The sequence below is a fragment of the Neovison vison genome, chromosome 3 (genome assembly GCF_020171115.1).
Source record: "Neovison vison isolate M4711 chromosome 3, ASM_NN_V1, whole genome shotgun sequence".
In the NCBI taxonomy this organism is placed as follows: domain Eukaryota; kingdom Metazoa; phylum Chordata; class Mammalia; order Carnivora; family Mustelidae; genus Neogale; species Neogale vison.
Window position 1 is genome coordinate 179793545 of NC_058093.1, and position 13466 is coordinate 179807010.

The 13466-nt window shown below is 38.8% G+C and overlaps 1 protein-coding gene across 1 annotated transcript in view; it reads right to left on the reverse strand.

Moving 5' to 3' along the window:
* The window catches only part of LAMA1 (laminin subunit alpha 1), a 159389-nt gene that overhangs the window by 119911 nt on the left and 26012 nt on the right, over positions 1–13466 (reverse strand). Inside the window, exons 2-3 of the mRNA XM_044243374.1 lie at positions 8451–8621; positions 8142–8254 (exon numbers count right to left, since the gene is read on the reverse strand). Coding sequence (XP_044099309.1) covers positions 8142–8254; positions 8451–8621 — 284 coding nt within the window. The remainder of the gene's footprint in view (positions 1–8141; positions 8255–8450; positions 8622–13466) is intronic.

Genomic DNA, 13466 nt, shown 5'->3' on the forward strand with positions numbered 1-13466 from the left:
TCTTACTACCCTATGCTCAATGTGCTTAGCAAACTCTATTTGGATGACACAATTAAAAAACCTCATTCTAGTTCTGGTCCATATTTCAGAAATTTTAGGGAAAAAACAACAGACATCCAAATTAATGAGGTTTTAGAAAACCCAGCAAACAAGGAGCTATTGTCTCAAGGTTTGTATAAAACAAAGACCCTTCTGTGATTAAGTTCCCACAACAAAATGCTACTTCCTAATTAAACCAACACAGAAAATAAAGCACTGCTTCAAAAAGCAGCTTTATTTTCAGGGCCATAGGAAACATTTCTTTTTTTACAAAATACATTTTATCTTCGAAAGGAACGATACCAAGTTTTAGTCACAAATCTGACCACCCCCAGTGAAACTTTTTGCCCAGGTTTCAACATTTTAACACAAAACACGGATTCATTTTCCTGCTCCTTGGCCAAAAAGCACACGGTAGATAGCACCCACATCTACCAATCACCACAGGGAAAGGAGCAACAACCTGAGCAAACAGGACAGGGGGGAGAGATTAGGAAGAACGTGAACTATCCCAAATCAGGAGGAAATTTTAAGAGATCTGGCCAGTCTCCCCATAATGCAGAGGAAAACAGCAATTCAAGACCCAGAATAAGAGAGGTGAGACGGCGTAGCATTGTGTGGAAGGAACCAGAAGTCCTGGTTTCCAATCCCAAATTCAGCACACAGAGCCACATGACCCTGTGCAAGCCACTCTACTGACCTGTCCTGCAGTGTGCTTACCTCTTAAAAGGGGGCCATCTGTATTCCAGGATTGCTGGGGAGAGCAGATTAAATCATATGGATGAGGAAAAAAATGCTGTGTAGTCTAAAACCCATACTTTATACTTATGTATATATTTGTATATATAGAGATTCCTATATATGTTCATAGTATATGAACACACAATATAGAGACTGTATATTCACATTCATAGATGTGATATGCTATAGATTCTATATGTACTATATATAATTCTATAACACTATCTTACTAAATTCTATACTCTTCTAAATTCTATAATATGAAATACTATGTATTACATGCATACATTATATATACATTATATACAATATAGATACATTATATATACATACTATATATAATCTATATACTACCTAGAGTTGACCGTTGAGTAACATGGGTTTGACCTGCATGAGTCTACTTATACACAGATTTTTTGGTGATACGGTACATGCTGTAAATGTATTTTCTCTTCCTTAAGATTTTCTTAATAACAATTTCTTTTTCTCCTAACTTATTTGGTTGTAAGAATACAGGACATAACACATATAACATAAAAATATGTGCTAATTGATTATGTTATCAATAAGGCTTCCAGTCAATAGCAGGTTGGTAGTTGGGTTTGGGGGGGTCAAAAATTCTACACAAATTTTCAACTGCATAGGTGATCAGTATCTCTAAGCCCCATGTTTCCAAAGGTCAACTATAAAAGTCCTATACATACACATTAGATATTCATGTTCAGATATGAAGCATATGTATAGATTTCTATACATATACAGGCAATAAATGTTCCTTTTTAAATGGGAAAATCAAAATAAAACTAACCACAAACTTGCAATATGAACCTTTAAATTGAAATACTTTCACTCCATTACTTCATAGGCATACATATTATATTAATCCTCCTTTTTTATTGAAAGCTTAAGTTATTACCCATAACAGAAAACAACTAAGGTGTCAGGCTTGGGAATTCCTATGCAAGTGATGGGTAAGCCATGTAGAAGAATATTATTGCAGCTTTAAAAAATATATATAATAATGATTTTTAGTTACATTTGGAAATCTTCATGCTACAAAGTTAAATAAAATAACAGGACACTACTATATATGTAAAAATATTCATTTTGGGATTGCCCAGTGATGCAGACAGAGCCTAGGCTCTTGAACCTCAGGGAGTCCTACCCTTGAATGAGTTACCTGAACTCCCTGAGTCTCAGCTTTGTCATTTGTCAAAAGGAGATAATTATAGGACCAAACTCATACTATATGAAGATTTGATGATATAACACCCACAATCACAAGTTTTGCTACCTCTTTACCTTTGCCTGACCCTTCTAATTTTTCTACCATGAGCTCATATTACTTTCCTAGCCAGAAAAAAAATAGAATTATTGACTTATGAATTTATTTTTCAACATCTACTTAATTGCATCCCTTAACCTAATCCTACTAGCTAACTCTAATTAGATTATATCAAGGTCTTGGTTAACGTTTCCCTCAGTGATATGTAAAGGTCTTTGGGACTTCAAAGTCATTTGTGAACTATAAATATGACAGGCGGAAACTGAGTTCACATTTATTTAGTGTGGAATTTGTCAGGTACTTGACTAAAACAATCCTTCCTTCTTAATGCTATGGCCTTCTGCTTTATAAATTATGAAAGCATATCAGCCAACTACATTTTCTAGGTCTCCATCATGCCGCACAATCAAAAAGTAACAATAAATACCCACATAAATAAACAGAACTGCCTCCCCTTTTCCTCCACCATTGTCATTCTTAAAGTCACAGCACTGAGGACAGTCTCTCGACCAAGACCTCAGGACCCATCCGGTCTGTCAATGTTATCAGAAGGCAGTCCATGATTTCACCTTGAAAATTCTAAATTTTGCATCTTCGTTCCAAAGTGGATCTAAAAACTCACTACAAGCATATTCAGGACTGGACAATGATGGTTATAACACAATTCTCATCCAGGATTTCAAGGGCAGGCCTCTGTGTTTTTATGGTCATGCTAACAAAGGGATCACTTACTGAGAAGGCAGGATTGGTGCCTTGGGGAGCAACTGCAAATCTACCTTTCTATACCCTGCTTTGTGGGGCTCTGAGTAGAAGCACTAGCAGGAGGCTGGAAGGCTGGAGGAGGGAGGCAGGAAGATGGGGCAGCCTCCTCCAAGCCTCGGGGTATGAATAACCCAACGCGTCCCATGGCTTCCCCCAGCCATAAGCAACCCTGAGTTCCCTTGGTACTCTCCTCCCCATCCTCGAACACCATTTAACCTGTTCCTCGTGCTAGATCCATCCCTCTAAATAACTAGTGTGGCTTCTGGTTTCCTGAGTAGATGGACCTAGGCTGATAGAAAACACCGTGTAAGTCACAGTAGCCAACTTTTAAAAATTGGGGTAAAATGTACCTAAACATCGAAGAGGACCATTTTTGTCATTCTAAGTGTGCAGTTCAGTGGCATCAAGTCCATTCACACTGCTGTGTGAGCATCACCACCATCCGCCTCAAGAACCTTTTCCTCTTCCCAGCTGAAGCTCTGCACCCGGTGAGCACAGGCTGCTCGTTCCCTCCTGGCATTCAACTTTCTGCCTCTTTAGACAGGTCTGCTCTAGGTACGACACGTAAGTGCAGTCATACAGTGTTTGTCCTCCTGTTTGCTCTATTTCACTTAGCATGTTTGCAAGGTTCACCTGTGTTGTTGCGGGTGCCAGAATCTGCTTTCTTTTGAAGGCAGGACTATCTTCCATTCTACTTATGTAGCATCTCCATTTATCCATTTGCTATCGGCAGACACAGGTTGCTTCCATCTTTTGGCTACTGTGAGTAGTGTTGCTCTGAATAGGAGTGTGCAGAGATCTTGAATTCCTGCTCTCGGTTCCTTTGGGGGTATAGGTCTAGAAGTGGAATTGCCAGATAGTGTGGAAATTCTAGGTTTAACTTCTGCAGGAATCACCATGCTGTCCTCCACAGCACCTGTACCATTTTACGTCCCCAGAAGCACTTATGCACTTATGTATGTGTCTGTAGAGAGATTCCAATATATGTTCATAGTATGTGAGCACAGCGAGGCACAGTGGTTTTGTTTCTCCACACCCTCACCAACCCTCATTATATCCCAGGTTTCTTTTAGTAATAGTCATGTTCATGGGTGTGAAGTGGGAGCTCCCTGTGCTTTCAATTTCCCAATTTCCCTAACAATTCCATATTCTGCCGGTTGTCTTAACTCTGAAAGTCCTGTGCCTCAAACTGGAAATCCTCAGCTTCTTCTATGGAGAAATTCTATCAGAAGGAGTACATTTTCATACAATTGTCAAGGCCTAAGAGAATGGTGACAATCATTAGAGTCAAGATCCATTGGGGTGCCTGGGTTACTCAGTGGGTTAAGCCTCTGCCTTTGGCTCAGGTTATGATCCCAGGGTCCTGGGATGGAGCCCCACGTCAGGCTCTCTGCTCTGTGGGGAGCCTGCTTCCTCCTCTCTCTCTGGCTGCCTCTCTACTTGTAATCTCTCTGTCAAATAAATAAATAGAATCTTACAAAAAAAAAATCCATCAAATGTGCCTGCTATCCCTCCCCCAGAATGATTTCTTTAAAATGTTAAGTTTTCACAAAAGACCCCTGATTCAGTTCTCGGGGGGGGGGGGAGGAGGGTGAGGTGCTGCCAATGAACTCCTAACTCACTTGGCAGTGAGCAGTAGTTCATTTTGTAGATCACCCCCATAACGTGTTAGCGTTACATGTGTTGGAATGACTCTTAAGTTTTGTTTTTCTTAAAACAAAATACCACACTCATTTAACTTTCATGCATTGCTTTTTAAAGATAGATACTGCTAAATATCTAACAGCATAAATTCAAAATTTTGTGAGTCAATGCCAGAATGAATAGGAGGCATTATTTTAAAGAAGTAAAAAATAAATCTAATCAGTCCTCTGGTAATGTGTTACTAAAGCAAACACTGTGTAGTTAAGTCCTTCTGCAAACCAGACGACATTTATGGACTTTCTGATAATACCATTTTTTTCTCATTTCTTTAATTTATCTTTCATGTAACCAAACACAAAACATGGAGGCTACAAATGCCAGGATTTCAGCGGGGTCATCAACTAGAGAATCGAAGTCTTTAGCATCTGCCAACACAGAATGAAGCTGATAATTTGGTCCTAAAACCTCAGGAGCTGACCTATTAAGTTACACAAACACGGCTACAATATGATGTTGTTATAACTCCCAACGATATTAAGATCTGTCTACACTTTGACGTTAGAAATCTGTAGTACAGAATTTACATTTTTACAGAAGTGAAACAAAGCAGTCGAAGGCTTGATTGGTGACTATCATCTTTTTCATCAAGCTGTGAACAAAAAAGCAGAGGGGAATGTTCGAGAACAAAGGGTGGATTTGCAGTGTAATTATTTAGTCAGAGTCTCAACTCTGCTGAGGCCTGGGTGTGCAAGAGTGAGCAAGGCAAGCCGCAGGAAATGTTAACAGGCAAGGAAAGTGAAAAAGAAGAAGAGGAGGAAGAGATGAAAAATTCGGCTGCCGATCCCTACCTTCCTGGAGCGTATCTAGAATTAATGAGCGGTTGGATAATGGCTGGCTTGACAGGAAAACACACATATTCTGACAAGGGTAAAAAGTCATCGGAAGGTGTATCCACACTCTAGATCTGAGTCTCGATAAGACCAGGGAGACAAAGAAGAAATGACGGGGGAAAGGCAAGATAACTTTATAAGGGAGATACCGCCAATATCAGATACAAGTATACCTTTAATACTTAATGGATTAGCCTCCTTACTAGTGGGACAGCTAGCCTTGGGAACAAAGGAAGTAGCCAGGATCACAGATCATGTGTTCTGGCCTAAATTATTTAACTGGAATTTAATGAAGTCTTTAGAGCCGAGTTTAGTTTATAGGAAATTGAGGGCATAAAAGAACATGTTAACAAGAACACAATGAAACAATCCAGTAAATCTAGATCGTGGGATATTCTATAAGACGACTGGTCTACTCTATTTTAAAAGTCAATATCCTAAAAAAAAAAAAAAAAGTAGAGAGCAATTCAGATTAGAAGAGATTTAAGAAATCTAATAATCAGGTTTTTATGGATCCTGGTTTGAAAAAGAAAAAAAAAAAGCTACAGAAAACATTGGTGGATAAATTGGGAAAATTTGATACAGGTGGTAAAGCAGTTGTTAGGAAATTGCTGTTAATTTTGTTGGGGCCACTAATGGCATGACGCCTCTTCAGGACAAATCTCTATTTTTTGAAGATACAAAAAATACTGTATTGGTACAATATCACAATGACTGCCATTCCCCTGGAAACTGGGAAGATGAAACCAACATTGCAAAATGCTTAACAATCTCTGAATCTTGGTGGGTATATGCATGCCCACTGAGATATGCTTCCTACCTATTAAAAAATGCCCATAATAGAAAGGCTCAGTAAATAAACAAATCTGAAAGATTTGCTCAGATATAAGCACAATGCACTTTTTTAAAAACTGAAAGCATGACAAAAATTGTAAACATATAAAAAGTAAAGACATTTCAGAGTACCAATTAGTTTATGTAATCTTCATTTGGAAGCATATCTAAAAATGCTAGAAATTACCTAAAGGTCTTTAACTATGCATACATGCCTATCTTTTTTAAAAAAAGATTTCATTTACTTATTTAACAGACAGAGATCACAAGTAGGCAGAGAGGCAGGAAGGGAAGCAGGCTCCCCGCTGAGCAGAGAGCCGGATGTGGGGCTCGACCCCAGGACCACGACCTGAGCCAAAGGCAGAAGCATTAACCCACTGAGCCACCCAGGCGCCCCACATGCCTATATTTGAAACATGCCTTCAAGACCTAAAACTGACATACCCCTGGAATTGCTCAAGTTGACTCTATACAACCTAAGGGGAAAGAGCTCCCCCCTTCCGAGTGAAGTCAAATGTGACATACTGCAAGATAAGTGATAGCCTAACACGAATCTGAAACCTACATGGAAAATATCCAGCTGGGTATTTTGGCTCTAAACTCCTATCACACTCCTGATGGTGAAAATTGTTCTATTTATTCCCTTAAAAAGAGAAAATAAATAGAAAAAGAGAAGGGAAAACCAAAATCTCCTGCAGACACATTCTTGCCATTGAAAGAAAAACAAAGGCCAGGCCAAAAGGGAGGCTCTTTTCTCTTTTTCTTTAGGGGGATTTAAAAATATGAAGACATGATCTATTACTTCAAGACACATGGCTGAAAACAATTGAAAGTGTTATTTTACTTAAATAAATACTACAAACCTAAATGTGTGTGTGGGGGGAGGAAATCTCCTGAGCTTCACATTTTGCTACTTGGTTTATAGTTCATATTAGAAATCAGAAGTTGATTGTATGTGAATAGACAGAGTACACTTTGCCTTCTACTTAGAATCCTGCACATTTTAAAAACTACCATTTCTTCGAAGAATTTTAATTATTTGCCACTAAATTTCCACAATTCCTATTTCAACCCTACAAGGCATATTTCAATATTTTTCTCTTTCAGCTTGTGTTTAGCATGATACTGATGAGTTCCAATGCAAGAGTAATTGAATGGAAATAAATAAGCACGTCAGGTGACGGCTTTTCTGAAGCACTCCAATGAGAAATGTTGATAATAGCTCCCAAATGCCTGTCAGCTCTCTTTTCATTCTACCCACTCAGATTTCTTTCTTTTTCCTTTCCTTTCCCAGAAATACTGGGACCACGGGGACCCACATCATATTTCTCTCCACTCTTCTCTGTAGTTTGGAGGCAAAGCAAGAGGATACAGGTGTAGCCGGAGCCAATCATGCCTTGCCTTTGCCAGCTCGTACTGAAGGCTTGTCGCAGAAGTACTGGACCACCCCAGCTCTCTCTCAGCCTCACAGATGCCATGACAGGGCAGACGCATGGCCAACAGGCTTAACGTTATCCCTTTGTTTCCTAGCCTTATTACTACATACAGCCTTTCTGCAATAACTTTGTACAGTGATAACAGCAAGATAGTAACCTCAAAAGGAACAGCGTGTGTGGTCCCCCACCCTCGGGGTGTCTGAGGACATGTGACACACAGCCTGACAGAAAATCCTGAACAGCAGTGTATGCTCCACTGACCCAGCTTCCCAGGACATCAGACCCCAGGCAAACAATGTCACTCATCTCCCCACAGATGCCTGGGAATGAAAAATGTGACGAGAAACGATACCACAGATTATTTCTATACCTCACATGAATTCACCTGAAGGAAAAACAATTTGACCAGAATGGAAACATGTTCAGCAGCAAACCAGACTTTCCTGAAGTCATCAGAAGAGTACAACTCAGCAACCCAGAGATATTCTTCAATGGTTCCACCAGACCTACCTGTCTTAGGTCCAGAGTGATCGTGACCCAGTGATATTCTCTCCCGTTTTGAATACTGGGACTTTGCCACCAGTTATTGGTCCCATCAATTGCATTGGATATTGGATGGCGTTCTGTGAAAAGAAAACAAACATGAGTTCCTCTCAGCTCTTGGTTTCAAGTTTTTGACTTCCCAACTGCAAGGCTAGTGGCAATGAAAAGCGGGGAAGGTGAACACAATGTTCGTGACTCCTAATAATAGAAGCCTTCAGTCCTCATTTTAAGAAGCACCAATTCTCAAGGGTCCTTCTGAATAGGAGCGACACTTGCCTTTGGGGTTGGCACTGTTGGCATCACAGATCTGGCACTGGGCGTTGCGCACGGGACGACCTGGCACGTGTTCCACAAGCTTGCAGGACATCTCCGGCCCTTGCTCACCACAGGTCGCATTGGTGCTGATGTGGGCATTGCTGGCAAGGTTGAGAATGGCAGGAAACAGCCCTGAAAGTCAGGATCCACAAGATCAGCTCAGCTACTTGAAATCAAAAGAATCTCACACTTTGCAGGTGAACCAATAAGATTTTTAAGTCTATGCACTGAGCGAAGGGAGCCTTCCACAGAGCAGCATATATGGGAGGTTTCATTTCTATGAAACTCTAGGACAAGCAAAACACATCCATGAGGAGACACTTAGAACGAGAGTTGCAGGGGGTGGGGATTGCCTGTGAGGGAACACGACGGGACTTTTGGGGGTTAAAGTTACATTCTATATCTCAATGAAGGTTTGGATTACACAGACATATGCTGTTATGAAAAAATCATTGAAGGCACAAATCTACAATTTGGGCAGATTTGAGTATTTCACAGTATGTACATTTTACCTTGAAAACAAAAAAGAATTATAAGTAAATATCGACCTAAATGCTTAAAAGTTTAGGAGCAAACTGTACTGATGTCTAAACTCACTTTGAAATGCATCCAAAAAATAAGCCGGGTTGATGGATACAGATGGGATATGGATGGATGCATATGCGGTACAGGAAGAAGGAAATGTTTACTGTAGGGTCTTGGTGGGAGGAGAGATGTTTACTATACAATGCGTTCCACTTTTCTAATGGAAAATCTTCATAATAAAATGTTGGAGGGGGGCGCCAGGATGGCTCAGTGGGTTAACCTTCTGCCTTTGGCTTAGGTCATGATCCCAGGGTCCTGGGATCAAGACCCACATCAGGCTCCTTGCTCAGCTGGGAGTCTACTTCTCCCTCAAGCTCTCCCCTGCCCCTCCCCCCAGCTTGTGCGTGTGCTTTCTCTCTCTCTCTCTCTCAAAGAAGTAAAGAAAAATCTTTAAAATAAAAAAAAATGTTGGGAAGATAGTTTTTAAGACAAATTTTTAATGATCCAATGCATGAATCTGCCAATGAAATTCTGACACCTTTCACTTAAAAGAAGGGCATCTATTCTTGGCTCATTTTGTTACAGTTGCTTCTGCTAGAACTTACAAGGTCCTTCCTATAATTATCTAGGATTTTTTTTCTTCCTCTTGTCTTTACTGCCTGTTTTTGCTAATGAATAAAACTTTAGAACACAATAATTTGTGTTTCAAAATTTCTCTTCAATTCACGATTAATCTTTGCCTTTGTACATTCTTTTTTGTCTTGAGTGACCTGGTCCAAACTATTCAGAAAACAATTTTTTGATGACTATAAGAAGCATAACTCCTTTAGTTTCTTTAGAATTTTGGCTTTATCTTGGTAAAAGAAGATAATAGCTGTAAAGATTCCATAGAGATCTAGAAACGATGGTGTACATGACACTGGATAGGCATTCTACCTAAATGGACATCGTGGACTGAGACAGAGCGTTGAAGGAGGGTGTCTTGACTAAGCGGGGATTCTTTAACTGACTCGAATTTGATCTTCCAAAATCACAGAAGATAATCTTTTCTTTATAAAGAACAGAGTCAGTATATCTCTGCAGTATTTCTTTTCCAGTGAAATCTGAAAAAGCACAATGTAATCTTAGTAATATAGAAGGAATTAATGTCTTCCTTTTTAAAAAATATTTTATTTATTTATTTGACCTACAGAGATCACAAGTAGGCAGAGGAGGCAGAGAAGAGAGGGGGAAGCAGGTTCCCCGCTGAGCAGAGAGCCCGATGTGGGGCTCAATCCCAGGACCCTGAGATCATGACCTGACCCGAAGGCAGAGGCTTTAACCCACTGAGCAACCCAGGTGCCCCCATGTCTTCAATTTTTATTTTTTAAATACTGCTTAATGTTTTTAATTATCTGTTCTATTACAAGTATTTTAATAATTGAAGTTACAAAATAAAAATTGTAATTTTTATAAAAGTTTCAAAAAACTTAGTATGTACTAAGTTATAAAAAAACTTTATAAAAAAAACTTAGTACATACGAATTTAAAAAGCAACATTTTAGGTAGTCTTCCAAGGGCTTTCCACATTTAAGAGAACTACCCATTTATAGTGTCTTATCCTAGGAGAATGACCCTTAGCCTCTCAACAGAAAATTGTTATTGAATATTTGTGTTCTAGAACATTATTCCTAACTGTAAAACACTGCACACACTTACACCAGATCCAATATTTAATATATAATATATATTTGTCACTTTGAACTTAAAGTTGGTTATTTTTATCATATTCCTTTAAAGGGAATTTTTTAATTAAAAATACTTTATGAAGAAACAGATGAATCATTATATATAATTATACAGCTCCCTAAAGGATAATTTTTATCAACCAGTAGTTAGACACTTATCTTTTCTATACTGATCTAGTTTCTAAAGTGACCTGTAATTCTTGGGAGTGGTACTTAGATGGCAGGAGGAGCTGATATTTATTGTTTGGTACTGAGGTAAAATACTAATCTTCTCCATCCTTTAGGAACACGCTATTCTAGTAAGCTGGTTCAAAGGTATCTTATGAGCCAATCGTTTAAAATACAATATGGTTTTGAATGTTGGTGTTTTATCCCCATAATTAAAGAGATGTTTTTCTGGCTCTATAGGACTTGTATTAGATTTGTCCAACTCTGTCCGTTCCCTTTGCACAGATTAGTCAAGCAAGAAGAAACCAAGGTCATGGGACTTGATTTAGCAATGCCTTTCTCTTTCAACAAATACTTTACTTGGTAACCTAACAAGTGTTCCCACTGCTTTACTCTCCTCCTGCAGTGCTCCCCATCAAGGGAACTCCCCATTTCCTGCCCAAAAGTCCCGCCCACTCAGGAGAACCTCAATGGCCTTGAGTTACTGGGGGCAACCCGGAGCGATGAGGGCCCCTGCTCTCTGTTCCCAGAAGTCTCTGCCCTGAGTCACTGAGAAAAAGAAGCTCAACACTCATGAACATAAACGTAACATAATTTGGTCAAACAATATCTTAATCATAGTAATCAGCACCAGGTAGGTGTTTGTACTACGTAGGCTTTAAAGAACTTCTACATGTCTTTACCTTGCTGCTATCCCAAATAGATTTCTAATAAAAAGAAAAATAAATTCCTTCATTAACATGGTTGAGTAGAAAAACTTTTAAATAGCTAATGTCATAAAAATAACCTGGTTGTCTTTCACTAAAACTGAATCTTTCTTCTCCGATAATCCAGTGTTTGGAAAAAAAAAAAAAAAAGATTCCCTAAACATTCTCCCTTACATAATACATTTATTTTCACTTCACCTTTATAGAATAATCACAGTTCCCTGTTGCATATGGATCATATCTGCTAGAAGATGAAAGAAAGGTAGAAACACACACCAGAAAAAGCACGTGTTAAAAATAATCTTTTTTTTTTAAAGCCTTTCAGTTTGCTGAATCATTTTAAAGACCACTGAAATATTTCAATAAAGGGAAACTATTGGAGCTTCAAGTTAGAGGAGGGATAGGAAATCAAAGGATAGGAAAGGGCATTGGGATCAAGAACCCAGCAAGAACAAACGTTTGATTTTATCCATAAAAATCAAAGGCAAATGAGGGCTCCCTCAGGATACATGTGTGGCACAGTTTTCCCACTGCCTGGCCATGCACTTAGTAAATCAGACTATACATTTTTTTGTTGAGAGATATTATTTACTGTAGTTAGTGCCCACTTTACACTAATCTGTGTTTTTCCCTCACTCAGGACCCACAGTGGAATCATTTCTCTAGGCTCGTATTTAGCCAGTAGCTAAAAACTTCATGAGGCCAAACTCCATTGAGCATGAAATAAATTCCTTCTCATTCACCAGTAGTATTTTTTTTTTTGGTTTTTTTTTTTTAAATCCCCTTTCTTCACAGCCTGAGAACATTTGGCCTTCCTAAATGCATTTCAAGACCATGTAAATCTACTGGAAATTCCCTTATTAATATGAGGTTTAAAAAAAAAAAACTACTACCACAGAGCTGGTAGCCAACAATGTTACTATACATAATTACCAAAGTTTTCATCTGAGAGATGTTTGTTCAAGAATTCATTTCTAGAGATTTCTACATGCTTTTCCCCTTCAGGAGAAAATATTTTTTTTGCCTTAAAACTTAAAACTGGAGTATCTAAAATGTAGAGTACCCCTAAAGCCAATTGTAACGACTTTTTCATCAATATTTCTCAAATGATTTAGGGGCACTGGTTGAGGGCCTCAATGCATTTGTGTGTAAGAGAAGCATGAGGTTTGTTAATGAAGGGTTGTTTTTGTTTTTGTTTTTTTCTGTTTTGGGGGGAAAAAACATTTTTGAGTTCTATAAAGTGTTAGTATGTAATGACATACTAACCTATACTCAGAAACAATGTGATATTCTGAAAAGAAAATGATTTGCAATTCTTAGCTAAGGGATCTATGGCTATATTTGCAGATCACTTTACTCCCCAGAATAGATTTAAAAATGAGGACTGTTTTAGGGGTACCTGGGTGGCTCAGTGGGTTAAAGCCTCTGCCTTCTGCTCAGGTCATGTTCCCAGGGTCCTGGGATCGAGCCCCAGATCAGGCTCTCCGCTCAATAGGGAGCCTGCTTCCTCCTCCTCTCTCTCTGCCTACTTGTGATCTCTGTCTGCCAAATAAATAAATAAATAAAATCTTAAAAAAAAAATGATGACTGTTTTATAGGGCTGAATAACCGAAGTGGCTTCTGCTGTCGGGAGGTTTTATTTCAAAAAACAAAGCCACTCATTCAATCATGGAGAAATTTAGAAAAATTGGAATGTAAATTTCTGAATGAAGAAGTCTGTGATTTTTTAAAAAAATCATTCAAATCCATTTTGTTCTCCATTTACCCACTTCTCACTCGCTTAACCCCGTTTACTCAACTGAACATCTGTACAGGCATCAGAGAAGGCTAGTATTCGAAATAAACTACCC